This window comes from Dendrobium catenatum, unplaced genomic scaffold (genome assembly GCF_001605985.2).
Source record: "Dendrobium catenatum unplaced genomic scaffold, ASM160598v2 fragScaff_scaffold_353, whole genome shotgun sequence".
Classification (NCBI taxonomy): Eukaryota; Viridiplantae; Streptophyta; class Magnoliopsida; order Asparagales; family Orchidaceae; genus Dendrobium; species Dendrobium catenatum.
This window is the reverse complement of record NW_021318815.1, coordinates 689,472-714,346: the sequence shown is the minus strand read 5'-3', so window position 1 is coordinate 714,346 and position 24,875 is coordinate 689,472. Positions and strand designations below refer to the sequence as shown.

At 33.4% G+C, this 24,875-nt stretch overlaps 2 protein-coding genes across 3 annotated transcripts in view; one reads left to right on the top strand and one right to left on the bottom strand.

Annotated features, from left to right (window-relative positions):
- The window catches only part of LOC110100505 (uncharacterized PKHD-type hydroxylase At1g22950), a 41,279-nt gene extending 30,183 nt beyond the window's left edge, over positions 1-11,096 (top strand). The window contains exons 7-10 of the mRNA XM_020828034.2: positions 1,588-1,712; positions 8,082-8,200; positions 10,355-10,466; positions 10,705-11,096. Of these exons, the coding sequence (XP_020683693.1) occupies positions 1,588-1,712; positions 8,082-8,200; positions 10,355-10,466; positions 10,705-10,737 (389 nt within the window). The 3' untranslated portion in view covers positions 10,738-11,096. The remainder of the gene's footprint in view (positions 1-1,587; positions 1,713-8,081; positions 8,201-10,354; positions 10,467-10,704) is intronic.
- Positions 11,097-14,125: 3,029 nt separating this feature from the next.
- LOC110100463 (origin of replication complex subunit 4) lies at positions 14,126-24,242 on the bottom strand. Of its 2 annotated transcripts, XM_020827981.2 has the most exons (16): positions 23,726-24,242; positions 23,538-23,628; positions 23,206-23,262; positions 23,062-23,109; positions 22,834-22,884; positions 22,683-22,726; positions 22,506-22,569; positions 22,202-22,288; positions 17,422-17,513; positions 17,235-17,316; positions 16,422-16,507; positions 16,224-16,333; positions 14,942-15,034; positions 14,666-14,730; positions 14,452-14,595; positions 14,126-14,309 (listed from the first exon to the last, which is right to left on the bottom strand). In XM_020827981.2, the coding sequence occupies exons 1-16, from the start codon at positions 23,821-23,823 to the stop codon at positions 14,268-14,270; spliced, it is 1,254 nt and encodes a 417-aa protein (XP_020683640.1). In that variant the 5' UTR covers positions 23,824-24,242; the 3' UTR covers positions 14,126-14,267. The 2 variants fall into 2 exon arrangements, with proteins under 2 accessions (XP_020683640.1, XP_028549582.1); XM_028693749.1 differs by lacking the exons at positions 14,126-14,309; positions 14,666-14,730 and having other exon boundaries at positions 14,470-14,595.
- Positions 24,243-24,875: the final 633 nt, after the last annotated feature.

The following is a 24,875-nucleotide window of genomic DNA, read 5'->3' as shown; positions in this document are numbered from 1 at the left end:
AATTTTATTCATGCCATAAAGTATTAGCCATATTTTTTGAGGAGATGGTTATACTACTTAGGGCCTAAAGCACCCGTGAAATAGTAACTCAGTAAATAAAAACCGTACATACGCTCATGCAAAGGAACTCTTGGTGTTGCAATGAAATAGAAACCATGAATAAGGATTCCATGCAACAGGTCCCAACAAAATTATCGACAAATCTCCACGTCAAATAAAATCATTGTGCAGCTAAAATGCATCTGTGACGCAATATGATGGTGAAAAGGAAATTCATGATGGAAAGCTCAATAGGAGGCTCCACAACTTCCCACAAAGTTGTTGTAGCCAAAAGTCCTATTAAGCAGAAATTTCTTGTCAATGCATCAAATCATACCTTGAATGCTCCAACTCATCAAAGGCATGTTTAGAAATTTATGAAAGCTAATATGGGTGTGCCTTGTTTGGATAAAATCGAAAAATAAAATCAAGCCAATCTTGTTTGATTGGTTTGGTTTGGTTGTTATTGATTTGGTAATTGGTTGTAATTTTGTTTTTCTTTTTTTAATTTTTGGTTATTAGTCTATATTTTGCTTTTGTAAAGCCCCTCAAACAAAAAGTTGAATTATGCTAATATCTTAAAATATATATTTTTCTAATATCTTAAAATATTAAATCAATAAAGTTCATAAATTGTAAATAAAAAAAGAGAAAAATCAACATGAATATTTTTTATTCTACTAGTTGAAGTTATATAAATTCTTGAAAAATATTTTTACTATTGTTTTTAAAATATGCTATTTGAGTTACAGATAACTAGGTTTCTTATTAAAATTATTTTTTATTTTTGTCATCCAAAAATAAATTAAACTAACGAAACTAAAGTTTGGTTATTAGAAAAATAATTTGGTCGGTTTGATTTTCTAAATTTTATCATTGTAACCTATTGGTTTAACTAATTTGTAAACCGAACCATCTAAGTGAATTAAATGCACACAATATTTTAGAAAATAGTTAGTATTTGTTAAATACTGATTCAAACATCACCATCTGGCCAAATTACAAACTCCAACTCTGCTGACATAATTAGGATTGAAACTCCAAAAAACGGCTGTGACAAATTTTGCATTACTAACAATGATAGCCTCTCAAAATATTTAAGTGTACATGCATAATATTTTCCTTAAATTTCTTATAATTTGATTTCCCTTGTTGGTTTTCAGATTTATCTGATGGAGGCACACAAATTTAAACTTGTTGAGGGACGACGAAGCTAAAATATTTACTTAATTAATGTTAGCTAATGTAAAGGATTCAAAATGTTTTCACAACCTGTCGCATGGTTATCCAACCCCTAGGCTTGCTCTTTTTTTGAGTGCATGCTCAGTGACATGCGACTCTAAACAGTATTGACATATTGTAAACATTTCTCATACTATGCTGATGGCAGCAGCAAAATATGATGTTTTTATTATCTTACATTGGTTCTAATGCCATGCCACTGTTTGCATTTCATGCCGTGGTACCATTATTTCTTTCTTGTTAGCCCAAGTTTTATGTTCCTCAATGTGCAGACTGTTATTTTCTGAACATTTCACTCTTTTGCAGATTTTCATGTGGATGATTCAGAAGTTACTTTAAATGTGTGTTTGGGTAAGCAATTTTCAGGTGGAGAATTATTTTTTCGAGGTGTCAGATGCGACCAGCATGTCAACTCAGAAACTCAACCTGAGGTTTATTGATTACATGTTTTACTATTGTTGAAGACCATCATTTGCATTAAATTTTATATGCCCACATAGTGGGCATTCACCACATGCATTTGTGCTCGTTTTTATGTGAAAGCTAATCCAAGGTGCAAAACGTTAAAACTATTTTTCACCTATGTTTCCTAATAGACTCAATATTTGAATTGTCCATATCATCATGCCAAACTGATAGACCGGCTGATTTGATTGGGAGGGAATTAGGAAGTTTCCTAATTAAGAGGGAACTATTTAGGAAGGTTCTTTATCAAAGGGAAATTGTTTATGAATGTTTTAATTAGAATTGGGAAGGAATTATTTAGGGCAAAAGATGAAAGATCTAATTTGAATTCAAAATATAAGAATGAATTATTTAGGAAAGAGGAGGAATTAAGGGGGATTATTTAGGAAAGTTTTAAGTATAATTGAGAGGGAATTAATTAGGGAAATAAATCTAATTTGAATTCAAATTTGAGAGAGAGAGTTATTTAGGAAAAGGGGGCTGATTTGAGAGGAAATTATGGGAGCCTATTTAAGGCTAACATTATGATGGTTTCAGGATTATGTTTGGAGTTTGCTGAAATTAGAATTTCTTAGGTTATTTGGGCTCTAGCCAGAAGCTAGGGATTTGGGAGAGCCGGATCTTCCTCTCTAATTGAAGATCCAACTGTATCTTGCTATTTTCTTTCATATATCTTCTAATAAAAATAGTTTTGATGTGTTTTTCCTCCTAATTTTTTATTGTCGTTCACTGATTTCAAGGAAAAGTGCATCCACTTCCTATCAAATTGGTATTAGAGCACGATCCGGGTACCTATGGCGGTAAGAAAGATAGAAATGTTGGAAGAAGAGACCAGACAATTGAAATATGATTTTGTAAAGATTTTAGGTTTCAAAAAGCTATTTTTAGCCATCCATAAGAAGATTGATGAGAAATTTGCCATCATAGAGGAGATGATAAAGAAGCTTCTTGAGGGCCAAACCAAACCGACAACATCGGAGGTGAAAGCATCATTGATCGGACAAGAAAATGAGAGACCCTAGGATGAAAATTTTTTGGGGAGAAGATAGAAGCACCAAACATGGTTCAGCCACTCTTACAGGAATATCGAGAAGTGTTCCAGCCAGTTCATGGGTTGCTTCCTCCGCGGGAACACAAGCATGTTGTCTTTTGGAAGGATGGAGTCTCAGATATCAGTGTTCGTCTGGACCATTCTGATGAGATGGAGAGATTGATCAAGGAGTTGTTGGAGGCAGGAATCACTCGATCTAGTGACATTCCATTTTTCAGTCTGGTGATATTAGTCCAGTGCTTCAACAACCGTTTTCAGTCTGATTGAGAACAAGGTGGCACTTTGGGAGGGGAGTATTGATAGACCAGTCGATTTGATTGGGAGGGAATTAAGAAGTTCCCTAATTAAGAGGGAACTATTTATGAAGGTTCTTAATCAAAGGGTAATTGTTTAGGAAAATTGTTAATTATATTTGGAGGGAATTGTTTAGGGCAAGAGATCTAATTTGAATTCAAAATCTAAGAGGGAATTATTTAGGAAAAATGAGGAATTAAGGGGGATTGTTTAGGAAAGTCTTAATTATAATTGGGAGGGAATTAATTATGAAAGTAAATCTAATTTGAGGCTAATTTGGGAGGGAATTATGGGAGTCTATTTAAGGCTAACTATGAGATGATTTCAAATTATGTTTGGAGTTTGCTGAATTTCTTAGGTTATTTGGGCTCTAGCTGGAAGCTAGGGATTTGGGAGAGCCGGATCTTCCTCTCGAATTGAAAATCTCACTGTATATTGCTATTTTCTTTCATATATGTTGTAATAAAAATAGGTTTGGTGTGTTTTCTTCCTAATTTTTTATTGTCGTTTGCTAATTCCGAGAAAAAGTGCATCCACTTCCTATAACAAACGCACAATTACTAAAAGATAACTCATTTGCTATAAGCAGAACTGAAGAAAACGTTTTTTTTATGGAAATTATTTATAAAAGAATATTATGTTGTAATCATTTCCTCTGCATATGCCACTTTTCCCTTCAACTTCTAGAAACTTCACTTTGAACTTCATTTTTAGAATTCTCACTTTGATTTAGTTTATGCTTTTGTAATCATTTGATGCTCTAGGATATTTGTTAACTGACCATGTAACCCTTATGATTTTGAAATCAACCCACCCTCTTATCTTTCAGCTTTTTCTAATCTTTACTGTGATTTTATTTTAATGTAATTTGCTTTGGGAAAGTAGAGCAGGGATGCAGCTGATGTGCAAGTTGAAGCTGATGGGTCATGAAACTATTGACCTACTAGGTTGTTTGTCTAATTAAAGTTTGGATGGGGCTGATGTTGAATGGTTCTCACTTGTTGGATCGTGGAGTTGATTAGGAGGAGCCATAGCTGGGCTGGGGAACTTGGTCACCTATCCTATTGAGTTTAGTGATTGGAAAAGAATTAGGCTTATGCCAAGAACCTACCAGACTCGAACAATCAAGCCAATAGTGTTTCTATTTAGCCGGACCGTTGATTTAGTATGCCTTGAACAAAACCCAATATTCTTCATGAGCCGGATGGGTCACTAGAAAGTCTATTTAACTTTGGGCGTCTAAATATAAAAGGTTTGAATTGAGCAAAACTTTGAATTGAGCAAAACTATTAACTCATTTATGTTGGGTCAAGCTAGGCAGAGTTTCACATATTGTCAAATGCCTAGACATAACTTCCTGATGCCAAGTTTTAGTTTTAGTGCAGTGAAATTTGGGCATGAATGCAAGTTCACGATTAAAAGGACAAACTTTCAATTTGGTCATTTCAGATATACTTTGCGATCCTATTTTTAGAATGCTTAAAAAAAGACCTCCCAAAAAATGTAAATAACCCTTGTTATTTACGAGTATTAATTGAAAATTTTGGCTATGTATCATTATTGTACACCTCTGAAACATGTATAATTTACGCTCCACTTTAATTAATATAACATTGGAAGAACATAGAGCAGAAATAACTGTAATTAAATTTACCTTACTAATCTTATATTGCGCTATTCTTATAGGATTTTCCAATCACAAACCAATTCACAACTCCATGATGATGACCTAAAAATAATAATGAAGAGATAATCGAATGACAACTTAGTAAAAGTTGTCCTACCTGTAATGACTGAGACTAAGGACTAGCTCAGAAATCTGCTTCTTATCACCAATCACCATCGCTGACTAATATGCCTGAAAGATAAAAGAATATTTATAAACATCAAGCTTGAATGACATGCCTATGGACAGTATGCCCAACTATTAGAATGCACTTCCAAAATCAAGTCATCTACCTCTCTTGTCATATAGACACACTAGCTGGTGTGGTGATCATAATAAATAGTAATCAATAATCATATTTATGCTATCAAGTTGGCAAGTTATAGAGCTTGAGCATCAATGAGTCAATGGCACGTTGGCATTTCTGGAAAGTCACCAATCGGCTCAATGGGATCACACAAACCATGTTCCTATACACGCTCCGTGGTTTTGGATTTGCGTTTCCAGTTATCACAATAGAAGTCATCTATACGTGCCCGATTGTTTTGCTAATTCCCTAAAGGAATCACCTATCAATAAGAACCCCAACATTTGCACCTATAGGTCAAACATCCTCATAACTCAATAACCATAATCATTATGTATTAACTCAACATGCCACTTAGATAATGAAGCTTAGCATCACTAATAGATCAATGTTGACCTCTGTAAAAGAAACCAAAGGAGAACGAGAGAGAGACCAGTGGATCCACGAATATTGCCGGATATCCCGCATACCTCGGACTGTCGAAGGATCTCCGAAATCCTGCGACCTGCTCTGATTTGCGATCAAGTCCCGCGAATCCAGTTGAGACATCGCGTACCTCAGATTGCCGAACCGATCAAATCCCGTGAAATCCTGCTCAAAATCGGTGATCTCTCCTCGATCGAACGCCCAAGTTGCCGTTAAATACAGGACCAAGTGAGAGCTTCGGCACTCACTGGATCTCAACTCTCTCTCCCATTCGCAGATCCCACTCGATTGCAGGAGCTCCCGAACCTGTCGCCTGCTCCGGTCGATCCCCTCAGCCATCCGAACTTCTTCCTCTCCCGACCTCGAGCTGACGTCGAAGCCCTGATCTCCACCCCGAGCTCTCTCACTCTCCCTCATTCCTCTCTCAACCTCGCTCCAGCGACGATTTCCCCTTCCAGCCGATCGGAAGCAACAGACGGGAGCTCGCACGGCTGTGAAGATAACTTTCTCCCTTCCGTGCGTTTCTTCGGCTCCTTCCTGGCTGTCCGACCTTGCCCAACGCCACCTCTGGCTGAAGGATCGGAAGTTACGGCATTTTGATCGGAGCCGAGAGCAAGAGCTCGCCGACAGTGAAGGTAACTTTCTCCCCTTCGCTCGCTTGCTCGGCCAAATCCAGTAAATCTCCTGAACGAAACAGAGAGGGTAGAGGGAGAGGGTTTAATTTATTTTAATTAAATTAACTTTAATTAATTTTAATTATAATATTTTAATTAATTATACTTAATATAATTAATTATAATTAGTTTTAATTAAATGCTTATAATTAATGATAGGTTAATTCAATCTATTGCTGCTACTATATGCCAGATAACACGTATTTCTATACGTATCTGATTGACGACTAGCCTTAATCGAAAGTTCTCTCTCGTTATCGGGAGGGGTAATTAACTATAGGGGCTTGCGCCTATAGGAAACCAGAACTCAGATCATAAAGTCCTCGCAAAATGAGGGCGAAATCTCTGGGTAGTGTCTTATCTACAAACCCATCTGCCTTCCAAAATTTACCCCGGAACTTAGTTTGTTAAAACTCCCTCGCCGAATAAGAAAAGCGAGTGGAGGTCGGGGTAGAATTTTCGGAGCCCACAATCAAGAACTTTGCCGATGGAATCGATCTCCCGGACACTCATGAAAGCATCTATTTATGGCCTTAATATCCTTGTTAGAGATGCAAATAACTAATGTTCCCCATGTATGAATGCTTTTATGCGTATCATGCAACATCTTCTCTTATCATATAATATTATCATCTCAATATTAATCTAATCATGCACGCAAACATGAACATGCACTGTGTGTGTGATCATAGTCGGATCAATAATTAAGTGGTACATGCCACATGCAATAAGATAATAAACGTACATAATCCATTCTATCCAATCAATTTGTTAATGTTGATTATTGTTGCACACCAATCACTGCCAATACTACACCTCTCGCATGGAATCCATTGGCATTTGAATAATCAAAATTCAAGAGATCTTATGAAGGCAAAACTAGATTTCAATACAAAGATATATCTTCAACAATATACTGTGTATAGTTTCTTCCTTTTTTTTAGGAAGCCTCCTTTCTCTCTTGTTGACCTTAGTGTTATACCCAAAGAAGAAAAAATGAGGACTCAAAATCATACCAGGAACCTATCGGATCCAAGAATCCCGCTGACAGAGTCGCTTCCGCAAATCCCGCTCCGTACCTCGTATCCGTCGAAGGCATCCCCGAAATCCAGCTGAAATCGGCGCCGCTTCTGAATAAATCTTATAATTGTCTTAATAACTGTCAAAATCGGATACATGCGTAGAAAAAGTAAAATGTTTTTATTTATTTATTTTGCTTGGTAATAGATGAGTATTTATGGGTTTTTTCCGATATTTGTGGTTGTAGGAGCAAATTTCCTTGGCTTCTTTAGTTATTTATTATCAATCCTGAATTTATTTTCACTTGTAAAGCAAAGTATCTCATGAACTGTAGTCGATATAAAATGATTCTCAGATATCATTATCATCATATTCAACAGGTGTTCAGGTGAAAGATACAATTCAAAACATTCAACACTTTATTTTGGCTTTTGCTAACTTGGGCATTGAGATCTTCCTAATTCCATTGTTTATATCATTATTATTGAAAAAATATTGTCCTAATTTCTATGTAAAACCTTTGTAACCGACTTAAAATCATTATTTTTCATCGAATCTTTGAAATGCATCAGCTGAGTGATATTTTTCTATTCTTTCTAATGTGTAAACCTAGCTAAAAATCACAGGATAAATGATACCATGACTGGAAAATTGCAGGTGTGATTCAACTAGCCAAGTGTGGCTGATTTTTTTGGAGCTTCTGTGAATCTCTTTGTTATTTGCTGATCTGTGATAGCTTTTCCCTTTCTTGTGTAAACATTTTTCATGCACATAAGTTTTCTTTTCTTTCTATGGTTGGTTCTCTTTGTTGTTTAATTCATTGCTTTCAGCTAGTTTATAATTTGGAATATCGTAAAAGTTATAGTGCTTGATTCTGATCACATGCTTTATTTACAGGAAATATTAGAGTATTCTCATGTCCCTGGTCAAGCTATACTTCACCGTGGTCGCCATCGTCACGGTGCCCGTCCTACAACATCTGGTTACCGGATCAATTTGCTTTTGTGGTGCAGAAGGTAACCATTGGTTGTTTTTCTCTCTTTTCTTCTCGAACCATTTGCCCCGTTCTTTTGTTGTAATTCAATTTATGTCACGTGAGAGTAGATGTTCCAAAATAGCTGCCTTGTTTATATTTCTCCCACACCTACCATGAAGAAAATGAAAAAAGGTATCTAATTTCAAAGTATGAGTGAACATAGATGGTATGATTTAAATTTTTCTCTTCACGTATTCACGTTTATGATGTAATCCCAAGTCCTTTAGTTTTCAAGCAATATAAATCAATTTGAACTAGTAAATCAATGTAGGTGTTGAGTCGGTGCAAAAGAATGTGTGGCCTTATAATTATTGTGTATTTGTGGTTATTAACAATGGGTTCTCTAGAAGTAAATTCTTATTGGATCAACATTGTAATTATGCCAAGCTCTGATGGAAGATAGGAGAGGTAGGCTTCAACAATTTCTAAAGTTTATAAGCCCCTTCTTTTGTAATGGAAGTGGGTTTAATGTAGTTGACCTCCATATGTATTTTACGGTCGATTTGAGCACGTGCGATGAGAACCGTGGGCTCCTAAAATTCACACCTCGGCCTCTCCGCACCTTCTTTTGTTGACAAGGAGAGTTCTAACATATTTAAATTCCACGTAAATTTTCAGAAGCACATGTTGAATTTTAGATATGACACTACCTAGAGATTTCGCCCTCGTTTTGTGAGGATTTTATGATTTGAGTTCTAGTTTCCTATAGGCGCAAGCTCCTATAGTTAATTGTTCCTTCCGATAATGAGAGAGAACTTTCAATTAAAGTTAATCGTGAGATAGGCACTAAGTACCCAACATATAATAGCAACATTGAGTTTGCGGGATATAAAGAAAAGATTTGGTGTAATGTCTTGATTATGGATGTTGTTCAAACTATCCTTGGTTGTCCTTGGTTGTTTGACAATAACGTTCATATTTATGGAAGGTCGAACATCTATGTGTTCGCACATGATGGTAAGAAAATTAAGCTATTACCTTTCCAACCTAAATCCTCTAAGGATGAGCCTAAACCCACTCCAATCAAACCAAACAAGGGACTCAATATCCTCATCGCTAAAGAGCTGGATATTGAACTGACTCATAGGTTACCCATATACACTTTAGTAGCTCAATTGGTAATCAAAGAAGTGGAGGAACAGCCCCTAAAGAGGTCATACTTCTCCTGGATGATTTCACTAATATGTTCCCTAACGATTTGTCTAATCATCTCTCACCTTTGAGAGACATCCAACACGTTATTGACCTGGTACCTGGACCATCCCTACCCAACCTTCCTCACTATCGTATGAATCCTTAAGAGCACGCCGAGCTTAAACGGCAAGTTGATGACTTACTCCATCGAGAATTCATTAAGAAGAGTATGAGCCATGTGCCATGCCAGGACTTTTAACCCCCAAGAAAGATGGCACTTGGAGGATGTGTGTTAATAGCCGTACTATCAATAAGATCATAGTGAAGTACTATTTCCCCATCCCTCGCTTGGATGATATGCTAGACATGATAACAGGAGCCACCCTATTTTTAAAATTGACCTTAAAAGTGGTTGCCACTAAATTATGATCCGTCCGGATGATGAATGGAAGGCTGCATTCAAAATCAAAGATGGTTTGTATGAATGGATGGTCATACATTTTGGCCTTAGCAATGCACTTAGCACATTCATGAGGGTTATGACTCAAGTCCATCCTTTTCTGGGAAAATTTGTGGTAGTGTACTTTAATGACATTTTAATCTACAACAATTCGGCTGAACAACGTCGAGAACACATCAAACAAGTCTGTGAAATCCTGAGGAAAGAACAATTGTTCGCCAATCCGAGGAAATGTACTTTTCTGGCGGATAGAGTAACCTTATCATTTATCCATATTAATTGACAATATCTCACCTACTTTAAACTTTTTTATGTCCTGTTGTTGATCATAACTTTATTCTGCACACCTTACATGCATCTTGGTGGCTTCTTTCTGTAGAACTACCTATAACTTGAATCCTACTATTTGAATCCCCAGCTTTTTTTTTTTTTTTTTTTTTTTTTTTGCGCAATATAATTATTTTTTATACTTCAATCATACAACTTATAGTTATTTATAATCATATTTTAACCAAGCATTTTGTTGATGAATCTGTGTAGCTCGGTTTTTAGAGAAATGAAGAAGTATCAGCAGGATTTCTCCAGCTGGTGTGGCGAATGCCAAAGGGAGAAAAGGATTAGGCAGCGTCAGTCTCTCGATGCAACCAAATCGGTAATCACAATACCTTCTCTCATCAATTTTTTGTTAACCTATGTACGATATTTCTCAAGTTTTAACAAAGACTTTGTTTGGGACAGCTGTTTTACTGCTTCTTAAATAACGTTTTAGTATAAAATTTTTAATTTTTACATTAAAACTCCCTATTTAAGAAGCCAAAAAAAGTCGTCCCAAACGAAGTTAAAATTTCTTTAACATAATACTATTCGCAATCAATTTTTTGGTGATCCAGGCTTTCCTCAGGACAACTGGATCTATGAGTTAGAGGCTATTTATGCTGCTCTGAATGACAGAATCCTGATTCCCATGTTGTAACTTCTGTGGACTCTGCTCTCTCTGCTCTAAACGCTTCGGAAGACATACTTTTCAAGGCTTTTAGCACTGTATGGGGCTGAACATGGCATGTCTTTTCCAATGTAAATTTGTTGAAATCAAATATTTAACTAGAATTTTTTGAACTTCAAGTCCTGTGATAGCCAGTAAATAATAGATTTTGGCTCCATTCTCAGTCTCTATTTCCTCCTCATAGTATTTTCCCATTTTGTGAAAGACACACAATTGTTTACAGTCAAAGTCATGATCTGTGATTTCCAGTAAAATCAGCGTGCTTTGTGTTAACTTTTATACATTGTCTCCATCCCTGTTTTTAAGATCAATCATTTCTGTTCAAATAGTTTATTCTTATGAAGCCCCCTCTGAAATCATAGATTTCACCTGTCCATCCTTGCAATCAAGGCCTTGCTGGTCTGCAAAAACTTTTCGGGTAGTTTAATACACGTTAAGGAAATTTCGATTATTTGCAAAGTTAATATTCTTTTACCTCCAATTTTTTAATTTATATCAAAATATTGAAATTTATAATTAATATTTAATTAGTTTATTTTAATTTTTGTTTATTTCTGTACCATTTCATTGTTAACATATATGTATATATCAATATGTATGAATGAGCATCAAAGTTGTACTATAGTTTGTTTTTTTAGGAACATTTAGGTTAATTAAGACAAACTCATACACATTTAGTTGGTAGCCAAAACTCCCAACAAACAAATCAAGATGAGCTGCGTGTATTATAGTTTAATTATATTTGAATGTATGAATGGGGGCAGAAGTAACTGAGGACATTATATCCAACCAAATCGTATGCGGTGGTATGTTGTCTATCATTCTCTTCATTCAAACATTAAATCTCACGCCAAAATTTTGTAGGTGAACAGTGCGACGCTAACATTGGGATCACACTGTTCATATACTCCAAAATTTTTATGTTACGGAAAGAGGAGAAAGATAATTACCTTCGCAGCAAGATGAAGAAGAAGTGAAAGAGAAAAAAGAAATGAAATTCAATTGGAGATGAATTATTGCATTTTAACGTTTTATTACGTTTTGGAATGAAAAATGGAACATATAATCATTGTTCACGTTTGAGTGCAAGATTTTTAGTTGAAACATTATAGATGTTTCTTCATATGCTTTTGGCATAGATAATCATTAATTCATCCCTCACCCAAATATATAAAAAATAATCTGAAGCAACAATTACTCTCAAACATGCCTGGGAGCCTTATTTGTAAAAATAGTTAAATAATTATTATCGGAAAAATATTTTTTTTTCTAAATTATTGTGGCTATCTAAAAATAATTTTATAAAAAAAATTGATTATTTTTCTTATAAATATATATGCTATAACAGATCTAATTGTTAGAAGTTATTTCTCACTAATAAAAATTAAATAATAATAATAATAATAAAATTATAGCAATACAATTTTGTGAAAAATCAGTCTCTATTTCCTCCTCATAGTATTTTCCCATTTTGTGAAAGACACACAATTGTTTACAGTCAAAGTCATGATCTGTGATTTCCAGTAAAATCAGCGTGCTTTGTGTTAACTTTTATACATTGTCTCCATCCCTGTTTTTAAGATCAATCATTTCTGTTCAAATACTTTATTCTTATGAAGCCCCCTCTGAAATCATAGATTTCACCTGTTCATCCTTGCAATCAAGGCCTTGCTGGTCTGCAAAAACTTTTCGGGTAGTTTAATACACGTTAAGGAAATTTCGATTATTTGCAAAGCTAATATTCTTTTACCTCCAATTTTTTAATTTATATCAAAATATTGAAATTTATTATTAATATTTAATTAGTTTATTTTAATTTTTGTTTATTTCTGTACCATTTCGTTGTTAACATATATGTATATATCAATATGTATGAATGAGCATCAAAGCTATACTATAGTTTGTTTTTTTAGGAACATTTAGGTTAATTAAAATAAATTCATACACATTTAGTTGGTAGCCAAAACTCCCAACAAACAAGCCAAGATGAGTTGCGTGTATCATAGTTTAATTATATTTGAATGGGGGCAGAAGTAATTGAGTACATTATCTCCAACCAAATTGCATGCGGTGGTATGTTGTCTATCATTCTCTTCATTCGAACGTTAAATCTCACATCAAAATTTTGTAGGTGAACACTGCGACGCTAATATTGGTATCACACTGTTCACATACTCCAAAATTTGTGTTACGGGTTGCCAAAGCAAGGAGAAAGATAATTACTTTCGCAGCAATATGAAGAAGAAGTGAAAGAGAAAAAAAAATGAAATTCAATTGGAGATGGATTATTGCATTTAAACATTTTATTACGTTTTGGAATGAAAAATGGAATATATAATCATTGTTCGCGTTTGAGTGCAAGATTTTTAGTTGAAACATTATAGATGTTTATTCATATGCTTTTGGCATAAATAATCATTAATTCATCCCTCACCCAAATATATAAAAAATAATCTAAAGCAACAATTACTCTCAAACATGCCTGAGAGCCCTATTTGTAAAAATAGTTAAATAATTATTATCGGAAAAATATTTTTTTTCTAAATTATTGTGGCAATTAAAAAATAATTTTTCTAAAAATAATTTTATAAAAAAAATTGATTATTTTTCTTATAAATATATATGCTATAACAGATCTAATTGTTAGAAGTTATTTCTCACTAATAAAAATTAAATAATAATAATAATAATAAAATTATAGCAATACAATTTTGTGAAAAAATACCCCACATAAATCTTACGCCTTAAGATAACACACATTTTATAGCAATCAAAGAATCGTTGCTAAAAGCAAACAACCAAAGGCCTTTTAAGGTTTCAAAAAAAAAAAAAAAACTGATAATTCCACAATTTAAATTTTGCTCGCCTCAAAATAAATTATTAAAAAAAAACTGATTCAAATTATTAACCATTTTCCTTTATAAACTCTCACCCAAAAAGGATCTGAAGGCTAGTATTTTCTTAAGCAGATTTATTAAAAGCTGCCAATTTGCCAACTAGGAAATTAAGGTCCACTATGCTCTAACAAGCTTTAAATAATAATAATAATAAAAAGCTTCACATAAAATGTTCCAAGATTAGGCTAGATAGCATAAGAAATAATATTTCTGAAAAAGGAATTCTGAATTATAAAAGGACCCTGCATCAACATGGCCTTATTAATTCTAATAATAATCAAAACATAACAGGTTTGAAACAAATGCTCCTCTTGGTGTTATATGAAGAAGCCAAAAGAGGAACATCTAAGGTTTTGTTTGGGACGGCTTTTTTACTGCTTCTTAAAGCAGTTTTCTAGTAAAAAATTAAGAAGCAATAAAAAAGTCGTCCCAAACGACGCCTAAGTCATTAATTCTACAAAATTTGAATGAAAACGATGCAGCCAGCTTCATCTTCTACTCTCCTATAATTTCAAGATGAGAATTTGAGATGGACTTCATGGAAAACAGAAAGTTATCTGTAACTTTCATGGTTGAGAAGTTTCAGCAAAATGGCCTATATAAAAAAAAGAGGTTTTTATTTTTCAAATAAAGAGGGAGAGAATTGCATAAACAGTACAAGAAAATAAAATTTGCCTACAAATATTAAAAAAAAACTGTAATTTAAGCGTTAGAATTTAGTAATTGATGTTACTTACAGGGCAAAAAGAATTTGATTTGAGTCCCTGGTGCAGTTCTTGCGAAGACAGCAAAAGCCTCACAGGACGGTATTCAATAGACAGACTTCTCATTCTGTTGTCTAAAAAGCTAATTAATTCACGTTCTATAAGATGCTCAAACGCCTGCAGATAAAGATCAGCTTTATGTTATGAAGAAAACAGCTTTTAGTATTTAAGGGTTTATTATACTCACCCTTAGACAAACACTCCATGAATAGTTATCAGAAGTCTTGTAGGCATCTTGTATGGCCTTGTACTCTGCCATTGAAAGAATTTGCTGAGATGTCTTAGGTTTCATTTGGGACGGTTTTTTAATTGCTTCTTGAAGCAGTTTTTTAATATAAAAAATAAAATTTTTGTACTAAAAAGCTACTTCAAGAAGCACTACAAAACCCGCCCCAAACGAAGCCATGGAAACCAATTATGTGTAGAAACCATAGCGGGAAGTGAAATGAGAATTATTTTCCACCTTTCATAATGGAATTGAAGTTGAATGAATTCTGCTCCCTACTCCCCAGTCTATTCATGCAAACCAAAATGTAGAATTCCAAAACGGAGGCACCTGGACAAAAATATTATCAGGCAATTGAAAGCAAGGCCAAAACATGGGCGTTAAAATAATGAAATTTTTTTCAAATGCTTCACTTTGAACTTCCTTCAAATTCTTCACTTTGAACTTCATTTGTAGAATTCTCACTTTGATTTAGGCTTCGTTTGGGACGGCTTTTTTTACTGCTTCTTAAAGCAGCTTTCTTTTACAAAAATTTTATTTTTTTACTAAAGTTGATTTAAGAAGCATTAAGAAAGTTGTCCCAAATGAAACATTAGTTTATGCTTTTGTAATCATTTGGTGCTGTGGTATATTTGTTTACTGACCATGTAATCCTATATGATTTTGAAACCAACCCACTTATCTTTCAGTTTTTTATAATCTTTACTGTGATTTTATGTTTAATGTAATTTGCGTCAGGAAAGTAGAGCAGGGATGCAACTGATGGGCAAGTTGAAGCTGATGGGTCATGAAACTATTGACCTACTAGGTTGTTTGTCTAATTAAAATTTGGATGGAGCTGATGTTGAATGGATCTCACTTGTTGGATCGTGGAATTGATTAAGAAGAGCCATAGCTGGATTGGGGAACATGGTCACCTATCCTATTGAGTTTAGTGATTGGAAAAGAATTATGCTTATGTCAAGAACCTACCAGACTTGAACAATCAAGCCAATAATGTTTCTATTTGGCCGGTTTTAGCCGGTCTGGTGATTTAGTATTCCTTGAACAAAACCCAATATTCTTCATGAGCCAGATGGGTCACTATAAAGTCTATTTAGCTTTGGGCGTCTAAATATAAAAGGTGTGGGTTAAGCAAAACTATTAACTCATTTGTATAGGGTCAAGCTAGGCAGAGTTTCACATATTGTCAAATGCCTAGACATAACTTCCTGATGCCAAGTTTTAGTTTTAGTGCAGTGAAATTTGGGTATGAAAGCAAGTTTACAATTAAGGCTTCGTTTGGGACGGTTTCTTTGTTGCTTCTTAAAGCAACTTTTTAGTACAAAAATTACATTTTTTATACTAGAAAGCTGCTTTAAGAAGCAAAAAAAAAGTTGCCCCAAGCAAAGCCTAAAAGGACAAACTTTCTTGTGGAAGATAGGCCTAGCTAAAACTTTGATGCATAAATTTTTTGGTAATAGTAAAACTAAAGAGATCAAAATAATTGCAAAAAAGGCTTCATCAGTACGACACTAACCTTGCAGTTTATCGAGCATAGGTTGCCTCTGCATACATGAAAGTGCATTTTTGAAGCCATCCAATGTCAGCGATCCTGACTCAAAATGCATCCAACTTATGGCATGGTATCTGCTCATGATATTAATTTCATAAAATCAATATAAGCTTTGCTTATACGAGGGCTTTGATTCATTAAGACATTAGAGGGTGAACTTACAGAAATCTACAAATATTGCTTATGGTATTGTCTACAGATGATAGCACATCAAGAATTTCTTTGAACTTTTTGTCGCCTAAAATATTCTGCAAGCATGTCAAGGGTTTTAATTGAAAATTTTGACATTTGCAGTAGTACATTGATGTATGCTTGTGAGCATTTCTTGTATTTGGCAAATAAATATACTGTGAAAACTAGTAATACATGCAGAACAAACACTGATAAGTGATCAATGCTATAACATTTGTAACCTGTGGCTTGGACATAAAGAAGAAAAATACAACAAAAAAAAGCATAGCTGGAAACTACAATGAAAGTGGCACTTCATGCATTTAGTAGCCTCAAACTTTTCATTTTATGAGGTATGAGAGTATACAACAACAACAACAACAACAACAACAACAAGCCTTTATCCCACTACCTCGGGTCGACTACATGAATCTTTTTTCTCCATTGTGTCCTATTAAAAGTCAAATTCTCGTTTAAATCTAATAGAGAAAGATCATTTCTAATATTTTCTATTGGCTGAAAGCTTATACTATCAAGTCCACAAGACTCGAACCCAAGACCTCTTAGTTAGTAGCCCAAGCTCTCAAACAAAAGAGCATCCTTTAATAACAATTAGATCATGATGTTGCCTACAGGACAACACCTTAGATTGCATCGACATGGAAATAATTAAGATAGTATCTTTGGTTTTACATCAAAGCTATAACATTTTCCATGTATCAGCAGAAAGAAACAGCTTGGCTCCAAATATTTAAATGTTGCTCAAAACAACAGATCATGAATGCAGCGTTTTACGAAGGATACATTGACGTTTGAGTTGAATTCCTTGACATATTTGGAAGGCAAACTTAAATTTTTTGGCAAATATAACAGGTGCTCCAGCAATCTACAAAACACTTAAACAATATATAAACATTATATATAATCAACTTGAAAAATTATCCACTCATGATCAAAAGCTCCAAAATGTTTTAGACTACATTAAGGTTACCTCTGCATATCTTCAGTTGAGAGTGGCGTGAACAAAAGCTTCCTATGTGAGAATCTTGATCTCACCCTTTTCTCTAGAAGTTGATCTGCATCCTATGACAAACAACCTAGTCAGACAACATTAGAAATATAAATAATATACTTATCTACCAAGTGCAATTGTTATACATGCAATACCAAGATCACCATAACTGGAATTTTAGAGCGGCTTTAATTTTCCCCAACAAAGACAAAAAAATTTACTCCGCAGTAATCACATATAAATAGAAATTTAAGATCAAATTTGCTAATATTATGATGTCTTGTATTAAAAAAAAGTTATTGTTTTTATAGAAAAAGTAGAAAAAAAAAGTAATTTGAATTTTATTGCTTGATTTAGTACAAAGTGTGGAAATATTTATATACTTGTCCAAAAGGCTAAAAATGGAAATAAATTAAATTTACTTTAAAAAAAAAAAGAAAAAAAAAATCTCCAAGAGGGGTCGATATCTAAAATAGGAAGAAGAGGCATATATTAGAGAATAGACCAAACAGTTAGAACCCTTAATTTGTATGCTCAAACACTCATACTAAGATTAGTTGAGTAAAGGGTCCCATCATTCTTCAACGCTACCCCTCAAACTGAATAATTAATTCACTATTCTAGCCTGCTTATAATATTTTTTACTGTGGAGCTACAAAGTCTTTTGGTAAGATGATTGCAAGTTGATTTCTTGTTAGCACATATGGAGTACATATCAACCCCACTTTTTAATTTATGTTTTATGAAATATCTATCCACTTCCATTTATTTGGTACGATTATCTTGTACTAGATTATGAGTAATGATGATGGCAGATTTATTATCACAGTATATCTTCATTATCCCATCCCATTTGATTTTTAAATCTGCTAAAATAATTTTGGTCCACAAAAGCTCACATATTCTTTGGGTAATGGCTCTTTCAAAACTAGATCTTAAAATAATATGTTGTTTCCTGCTCCCCCATGTAATGAGATTCCCTCCCAAAAATGTATAGTATCCAACTTTGAATCTTCTATTTACTAGTGATCTAGCATAATCTGCATTGGTATACCATTAAAATTATTAAATATCATGCTTTGTATGAAGGATTCATTTATTATGACTTGATTTAAGGTATCTGGGAATTCTATAAATAGTTTGAAGGTGAATAGTTGGGTTTGTTTGTGAATTAAGTAATGAAACTCAGTACAAATGTAAAGTTTGGATGGGCATGGGATAGATATATTATTTTTCCAAACTAATATTTGATATTATCTCTTATCTCTTTCTTTTCTTTCTTCATTTATATCTAATTTTTAACCTGGTTCAATTGGGGTCAGACGATGTTTGCAATCAATCATTTTTTTAATTCTTTAAGAAGATTTATGATATATTTTTGTTAAGAGATAAATGTTGTTTAATCTAATCGAGCAATTTTTATTCCAAAGAAGTATTTGAGATTACTCAACTTTTTTATCTCAAATTCTTCAACAAGCTTTTTCTTAAGAGACTCTTTTTTCTCAATTGTCAGCACCTCATGATAATTATGTTGTCAATAAAAATTGAGATTCTACCATCAGTGGAGTGTCTTATTAAAAGAGTATGATCTTCTTAATTTTGTGTATCCAACTTCATTCATGGCTTTTGTAAATATGTCAAACCAACTTCTTGGATATTGTTTAGGGCCATATATAGCATTTTTATTTTGTATGATTTATTCTTTGTGAAAGAACTACTCAGTCCACGTGGCGGATTCCTAAAGACTTTTTTAATATTATCATATAGGAAAGCATTCTTTATTTACATCATACTACTACATTGGGCACCTATGATTGACAGTACGAGAAATAAAGATACGTATTGTATTCATTTTCACAACAAGAGTAAAAATTTCTTGAGAGTCAATTTCACAATATTGTTATACTATCCAGTTACTAATCTCATTTTATACTGTTTCAAGCTTCCATTTGCAATACATTTTATAGAAAAAATATATTTGCATTCTATTGTTTTCTTCCCTTTTAGTAATTCAATGATCTCCCAAGTGTACTTTTTTCCAGAGCATTTATCTCTTCTCTCATAGCAAGTGCCCCAAATAGAATTTATGATAACATAATGGAATTAGAGAAGATATTTGTAAAATAGGATTTATGGTTAGGAGATAACTTTTAAAAAAATGTGTTGAGAAAAAGGATACAAAGGAGAATGTATATTAATGAGCTAAACATTGCCGCTTGATAATGGTTCCGAGTCTTGAGCTTACTAGAAATTTTCGTTGAGCTTATTTCTTCTAGTATAGACTTCAAGAGGCATGCTTTCAAGATTTTTTGGAGTTTATATTGTAAGAATACCAAGATCAATGATATATTTCATCAAACTTATCTTATAATTGAGAGTTCTTCTCCTGAAGATGAGTTTAATTGAAAAAATATGCTTCTCATTAAAGATGACATCTTTTTAAGTTTTTTTTTTTTTTTTTTTTTTTAGTGGGATGTTAACACTTATATCTTTTTAGTGGAAAATACCCAATAAAAATACATTTGAAAGCGTTATGATTGAATTTACCCAAATGTTGTTTGGCTGACCCAATCCAGCCAATCAACCAGACCCCAACAAGGAGGGTCGGTCTAACCGGCAGGCAGAAGAGCCCTGTGGGCCCCACTAGTGTGAGCGACAAGCAAAGAGAGAGGGGCCACAAAGGGGATTAATTCCACATTTAATTACTTACAATACAACCAAAATTGGGAGAGAATTAGAAAGTATTATTTAGGGAAAGATGGCTAATTTGAATTCAGATTAGGGAAGGAATTAGGAATATTTATTTAGGGAAAGAAGGTTGATTTGAATTCAGATTTGAGAGGAAATTAGAAAGGTTTATTTAGAATTAATTAGGTTGTTTATTTTCATAATATGATTTTGTGTTTTGCAGTAATTTCCTTTAGAGTTGTGCCTAGCAGCGCCTAGAGTTTGTGGAGAGTTGATCTACCTCTTGAATAGTAGATTAACTTCTTGGTTTGTTATGCCGATATAAATGAAATTAGCCAATTATCTCATTCTCTTTCACTAATTTCTGCTACATTTTCTCTTCATTATTGTGTTTTTTGGTTGTGTGGAGATCGAATACAAAGGGCATTTTATTATAATTACATGCATGCATTGAAGTATATTGGATCATATCGGTTCTCTTTTGATAACTTTTGAATTTTCTATAGATACTCTTATGTAACAATATTTAATTACTAATTAAAATTCTATAGATATTCCTGATATTATTTATATTTGGAAATTTTATTTTTAGTATATATTTAATTTGTAATTATATCATGCTATTTTATTTTCTTTCTAACACATAAATTATTCATATTTTTAAATAATCCATATTTGAAAATCATTGTTCATATTCATTAATGTATTTTTTCCAATTAATATCAAAGAATCTTATTTGTTAATGTTCATATTTGTTAATATTGTTTATACATTTTATTTAATTTATATCTTCTATGTAGAGGTGTCAATAAAGTTTGATGTTCACAAACAATTCATGTTCTACTCATTTGTTAAGCTAGCAATTTTTATGTAGAGCATTAGTTAACCAATCTATTATCAAATTGTATAACTTTCTTGTACATCTCCATTGTTTACTTACAAGTGTGCCATACAAGTAATTTAGGTGTCGTTATTTATTTATGTTATCTATTTTATATTAAGATATCATTCTAGGTAAATTATATTTGATTATACTCATTTATTAAACCTATACAAGTGGCTTTATAATATGCATTTATTCAACATATATAGTTGAATGCATTGGAAGTTAATGATTTGGTACCTTATACTTGATGAAATAACAATGCAATGATTAAATGTGATTTAAATAGTCAAAGATTCTTCACATTTGTTTATATTGGAAGTACGGAAAGAAAATGGTTCTTGTCTGATCGGAACTATTTGGCTTGCATTCTTCAATTAAATACCAGTAGCCAAAGGCTTATGCTTCTACTCAATCAAGCGAAAGTCCATAAATCATTCTGGAATTTTTATTCTGTTATCTCATTCTTCATTTAACATCTCTTATGTTCCATTTGATGAATTCACCATCCTATAGAAGAACAAGCAGATTTTCCTTACAACACAATGTGTTGTTTTGTATTTTGGAAAGCATTAGAAGTAATGTCACTAAAGCAGCTAGTACAAGAGGCTGGATTATTTTTCTCCTACTCACCTTAACCTCACTTGCAATATTAAAATTCTATTGAACTCTATGTATGGGACCTCATTGCTAAATTAGTGTTATATATGACCTATATTTTTATTTGGAAGCATGGTAACACACAATTCACATTTTGAGAAGGCATTAAAACATATTGGAACATCTGTTATAGCTTGCATCAATGCATCACTCTTAAACTTGGAATGTGAAAATCTTCTCTTAGGCTTGGATAAATGATAGTCCCTAATTGGAAATTTTGGATGATAATATAATTAAAATACTTTTATATAACTTTTTATTTTTTAATTTTTATTCACGTGCATTTAATGTAGTGCAATAAAACTAGTTAGAAAGTAGTTTACTTTCACATTTCTAATGCACAAAATTGTGCTATGGAATTTCTGCCAAGCAATATAAAGGTAGCAAATTATTAGATGCCACCTAAGGGTTAACAAAGGAATCTAGTTCATATAAATAAGCAAGAAAAATATTACTACATGCATAGATTCACTACGTGATTGAAAGAAAATAATAAAGAAAATTAATACAAGGTTAAAGGTTCCTTACCAAGCGACAACTGATACCAATAACTACTGATTGGGAGGTCAAAGTTTGCATTGCATCCAGTAGACTATATAGCAATCGTTGTTTCCCCTGCAAATTCAAAAAAATACATTATTATATGAGCAAGTTTACCATACTGTAAAATTTGTATATTCATAGATCATCTAGATCAAGCGACATCATAATCTCTCACTAGAACATACATGTTATATAAAGTATAACACTCGATATTCTTAAGGGATGTCATCAACGAAAAAAAAAAAAGTATCAAAAGATTCTTACTGATGATTTATATAATTGGCTCTACCTGAGTAAAAAGGTCAAACTCTTCCAATACAAAAATGATCATCTTGTGAGCTAATCCACACTCCCTAGCAATATAAGCAACTTTGGATGTCAACAACAGATGAAATATAGGAAGAAAAGAAGAACTAAAAAAAAACCTAAAAGCCAAGAAAATTATGAATAAATAATATAAACTCACCTCAACATGTCTATCATGAACTGAGAGTTATCATCTGAAGATGCCTTCAAGGAAAAAAAATTTTTTGAACGACTTAATAAGTTGTCTTTACCAAGATTCTAGAAGTTGAAGCTTAGTAATTACTCGGAAAAAAAAGGCCAAAAGGAATTACCATTTTAGAGAAAAGTAACTTGTGCTCCATGCACAATTGCCTAGCAATTTCCTTCAGACAGAAACGTGCTTAAAGGTGAAATAAAGTGACTATATACATCATAAACAAATTTATTTAAACTTTTGAAGCTAAAATAATGCAAGTTTTGTTCCAGATATTACAAAGACATATTTAACAAAACAGTTGAGCTAGCGGATAAAGCTAAACCCCAAGGTGAGTGATTCTAACCTTCACTGCAAAATTATCATCGCTATGCAGTAAGCCATTTAACCTTACCTATAATGCCAAAAAATATAAGGATGAGAATCAAATCAATAAGATAGAAAAAGCAATATAACTGAGTGCACAAAAACAACTACAAGAATTTCATACCACAGAAATTATCTCAGGAAACTCATCCTTTAATTCTTCAAGAATCATATCTACAACCTGGCCATGAAATAAAGTACATGACAGAAGTTGGTAATCATATATGTACAAATATCAGCCTTATTGTGTTAAAAGAATCAAAATCTATCAGCAATTTGTTGTTTGCGCGGGAAAACAAAGTATTTCCCAAGTACAATTAAAGAGTCTAAGATCATGTTTGGTAAAGCTTTCAAGTTGCTTTTGTCAGCTCTTTATATCGCTTGTGTAACTATTCAGGTCTTACAAATTAAAAGAACAAATTTTAACAACCATTAAGTAGTTGAGTAAGGACTTACCGCTCCTTTTCCGCATCCACGTGGGCCAAGGAGGAGAACGGAATTGTTGCAGGCCTCAGTAATGGTGTTAGAAATCAGGAACTTCAGCTTACTGAAACCGGAAAACGCAAGGATGGACCGTTATAGCAGATTTGAAGAAGGAATACAAGATAGATCGATAGACCGGGATAAGATCAACGCGAAAACACCTGTAGTTTCCGGCCGGAGTGGATTTGAAGGCGGAATATACAAAAGAAGAGTCGCATAGCCTCCGCCGGAGACAATCTAGGGCTTTCTCTGACGCCATTTCGACCAACCCTCGAGCAGCCGATTGGCGGGAAACGGAGAAGCTAAGGGGCTGTTTGGTATCGTAAATTTACAGCGGGATTTAAGTCGGATTTACGCTAAATCCAGCCAAACGGTTTTTGTTCGCGCGTTAAATCCCGGCAATTGGTAAATCCTGGATTTAAGGATTTACCGCTTAAATCCCGGATTTACTAAATCCCTCGGTTCGGCGGATTTATGGGATTTGGCCGAAGAAGCGCGCGAAAGGTAGAGCCAGTGAGCTCCAGTTGTTGCGTCCGATCAAAATGTCGTAACTTCCGATCCAGCAGGACGGGAAAGTCGTCGAAGGAGCGAAGTCGAACAGCCACGAAGGAGCCGACAAAGCCACGCGTGCAATCTCTACCTCTCCTGCGAAGCAACGAAGCCGAACAGCAACGACGAAAAGAGAAAAATATATATGATTAAATGTAATTTCAAATACAAATTATTACTATATAACATTATAAATAATAATTAAATAATTCATTTCTATTAGAATATTAATATAGTAAGAAAATTTTGATGTATTTTATTTGAACTTCTATTGTTGTATTTTAATCATCCATAAAATAAATTTCAAAATGTGTTAACTACCTTAAATCATAAATCAACATTAATCATCTATAAAATAAATTTCAAATGTATTAACCGCCTTAAATTATAAATTGAACTGTCAAATATTCATACATGATTTATCCAGATTTACATTAAATTTTATCAAACAATTTTCAAGATTTGACACTTCTAGGATTTATAAAATACAAATTTAGAGGATTTACGAAATCATACTTAAATTAAATCCTTGATGCATCCAAACAGTTCCTAAGTCTCAAGTCAAAAGCATGTGTGACGCAAGTGAGAACAAAGCTTGGATCATGTGAGTTCGAATTATGATTAGTGGAACCTCACGGAGGCCTACGAAAGCTTGTCCACGGTAGGGTTGCAAGCAAACCCAAACGTTTGATGAGCTACTCGCTGCTCAATTCGATTAAAGCTCGTTTGCGATCGTTTAACTAACTAAACAAATAAACTTGA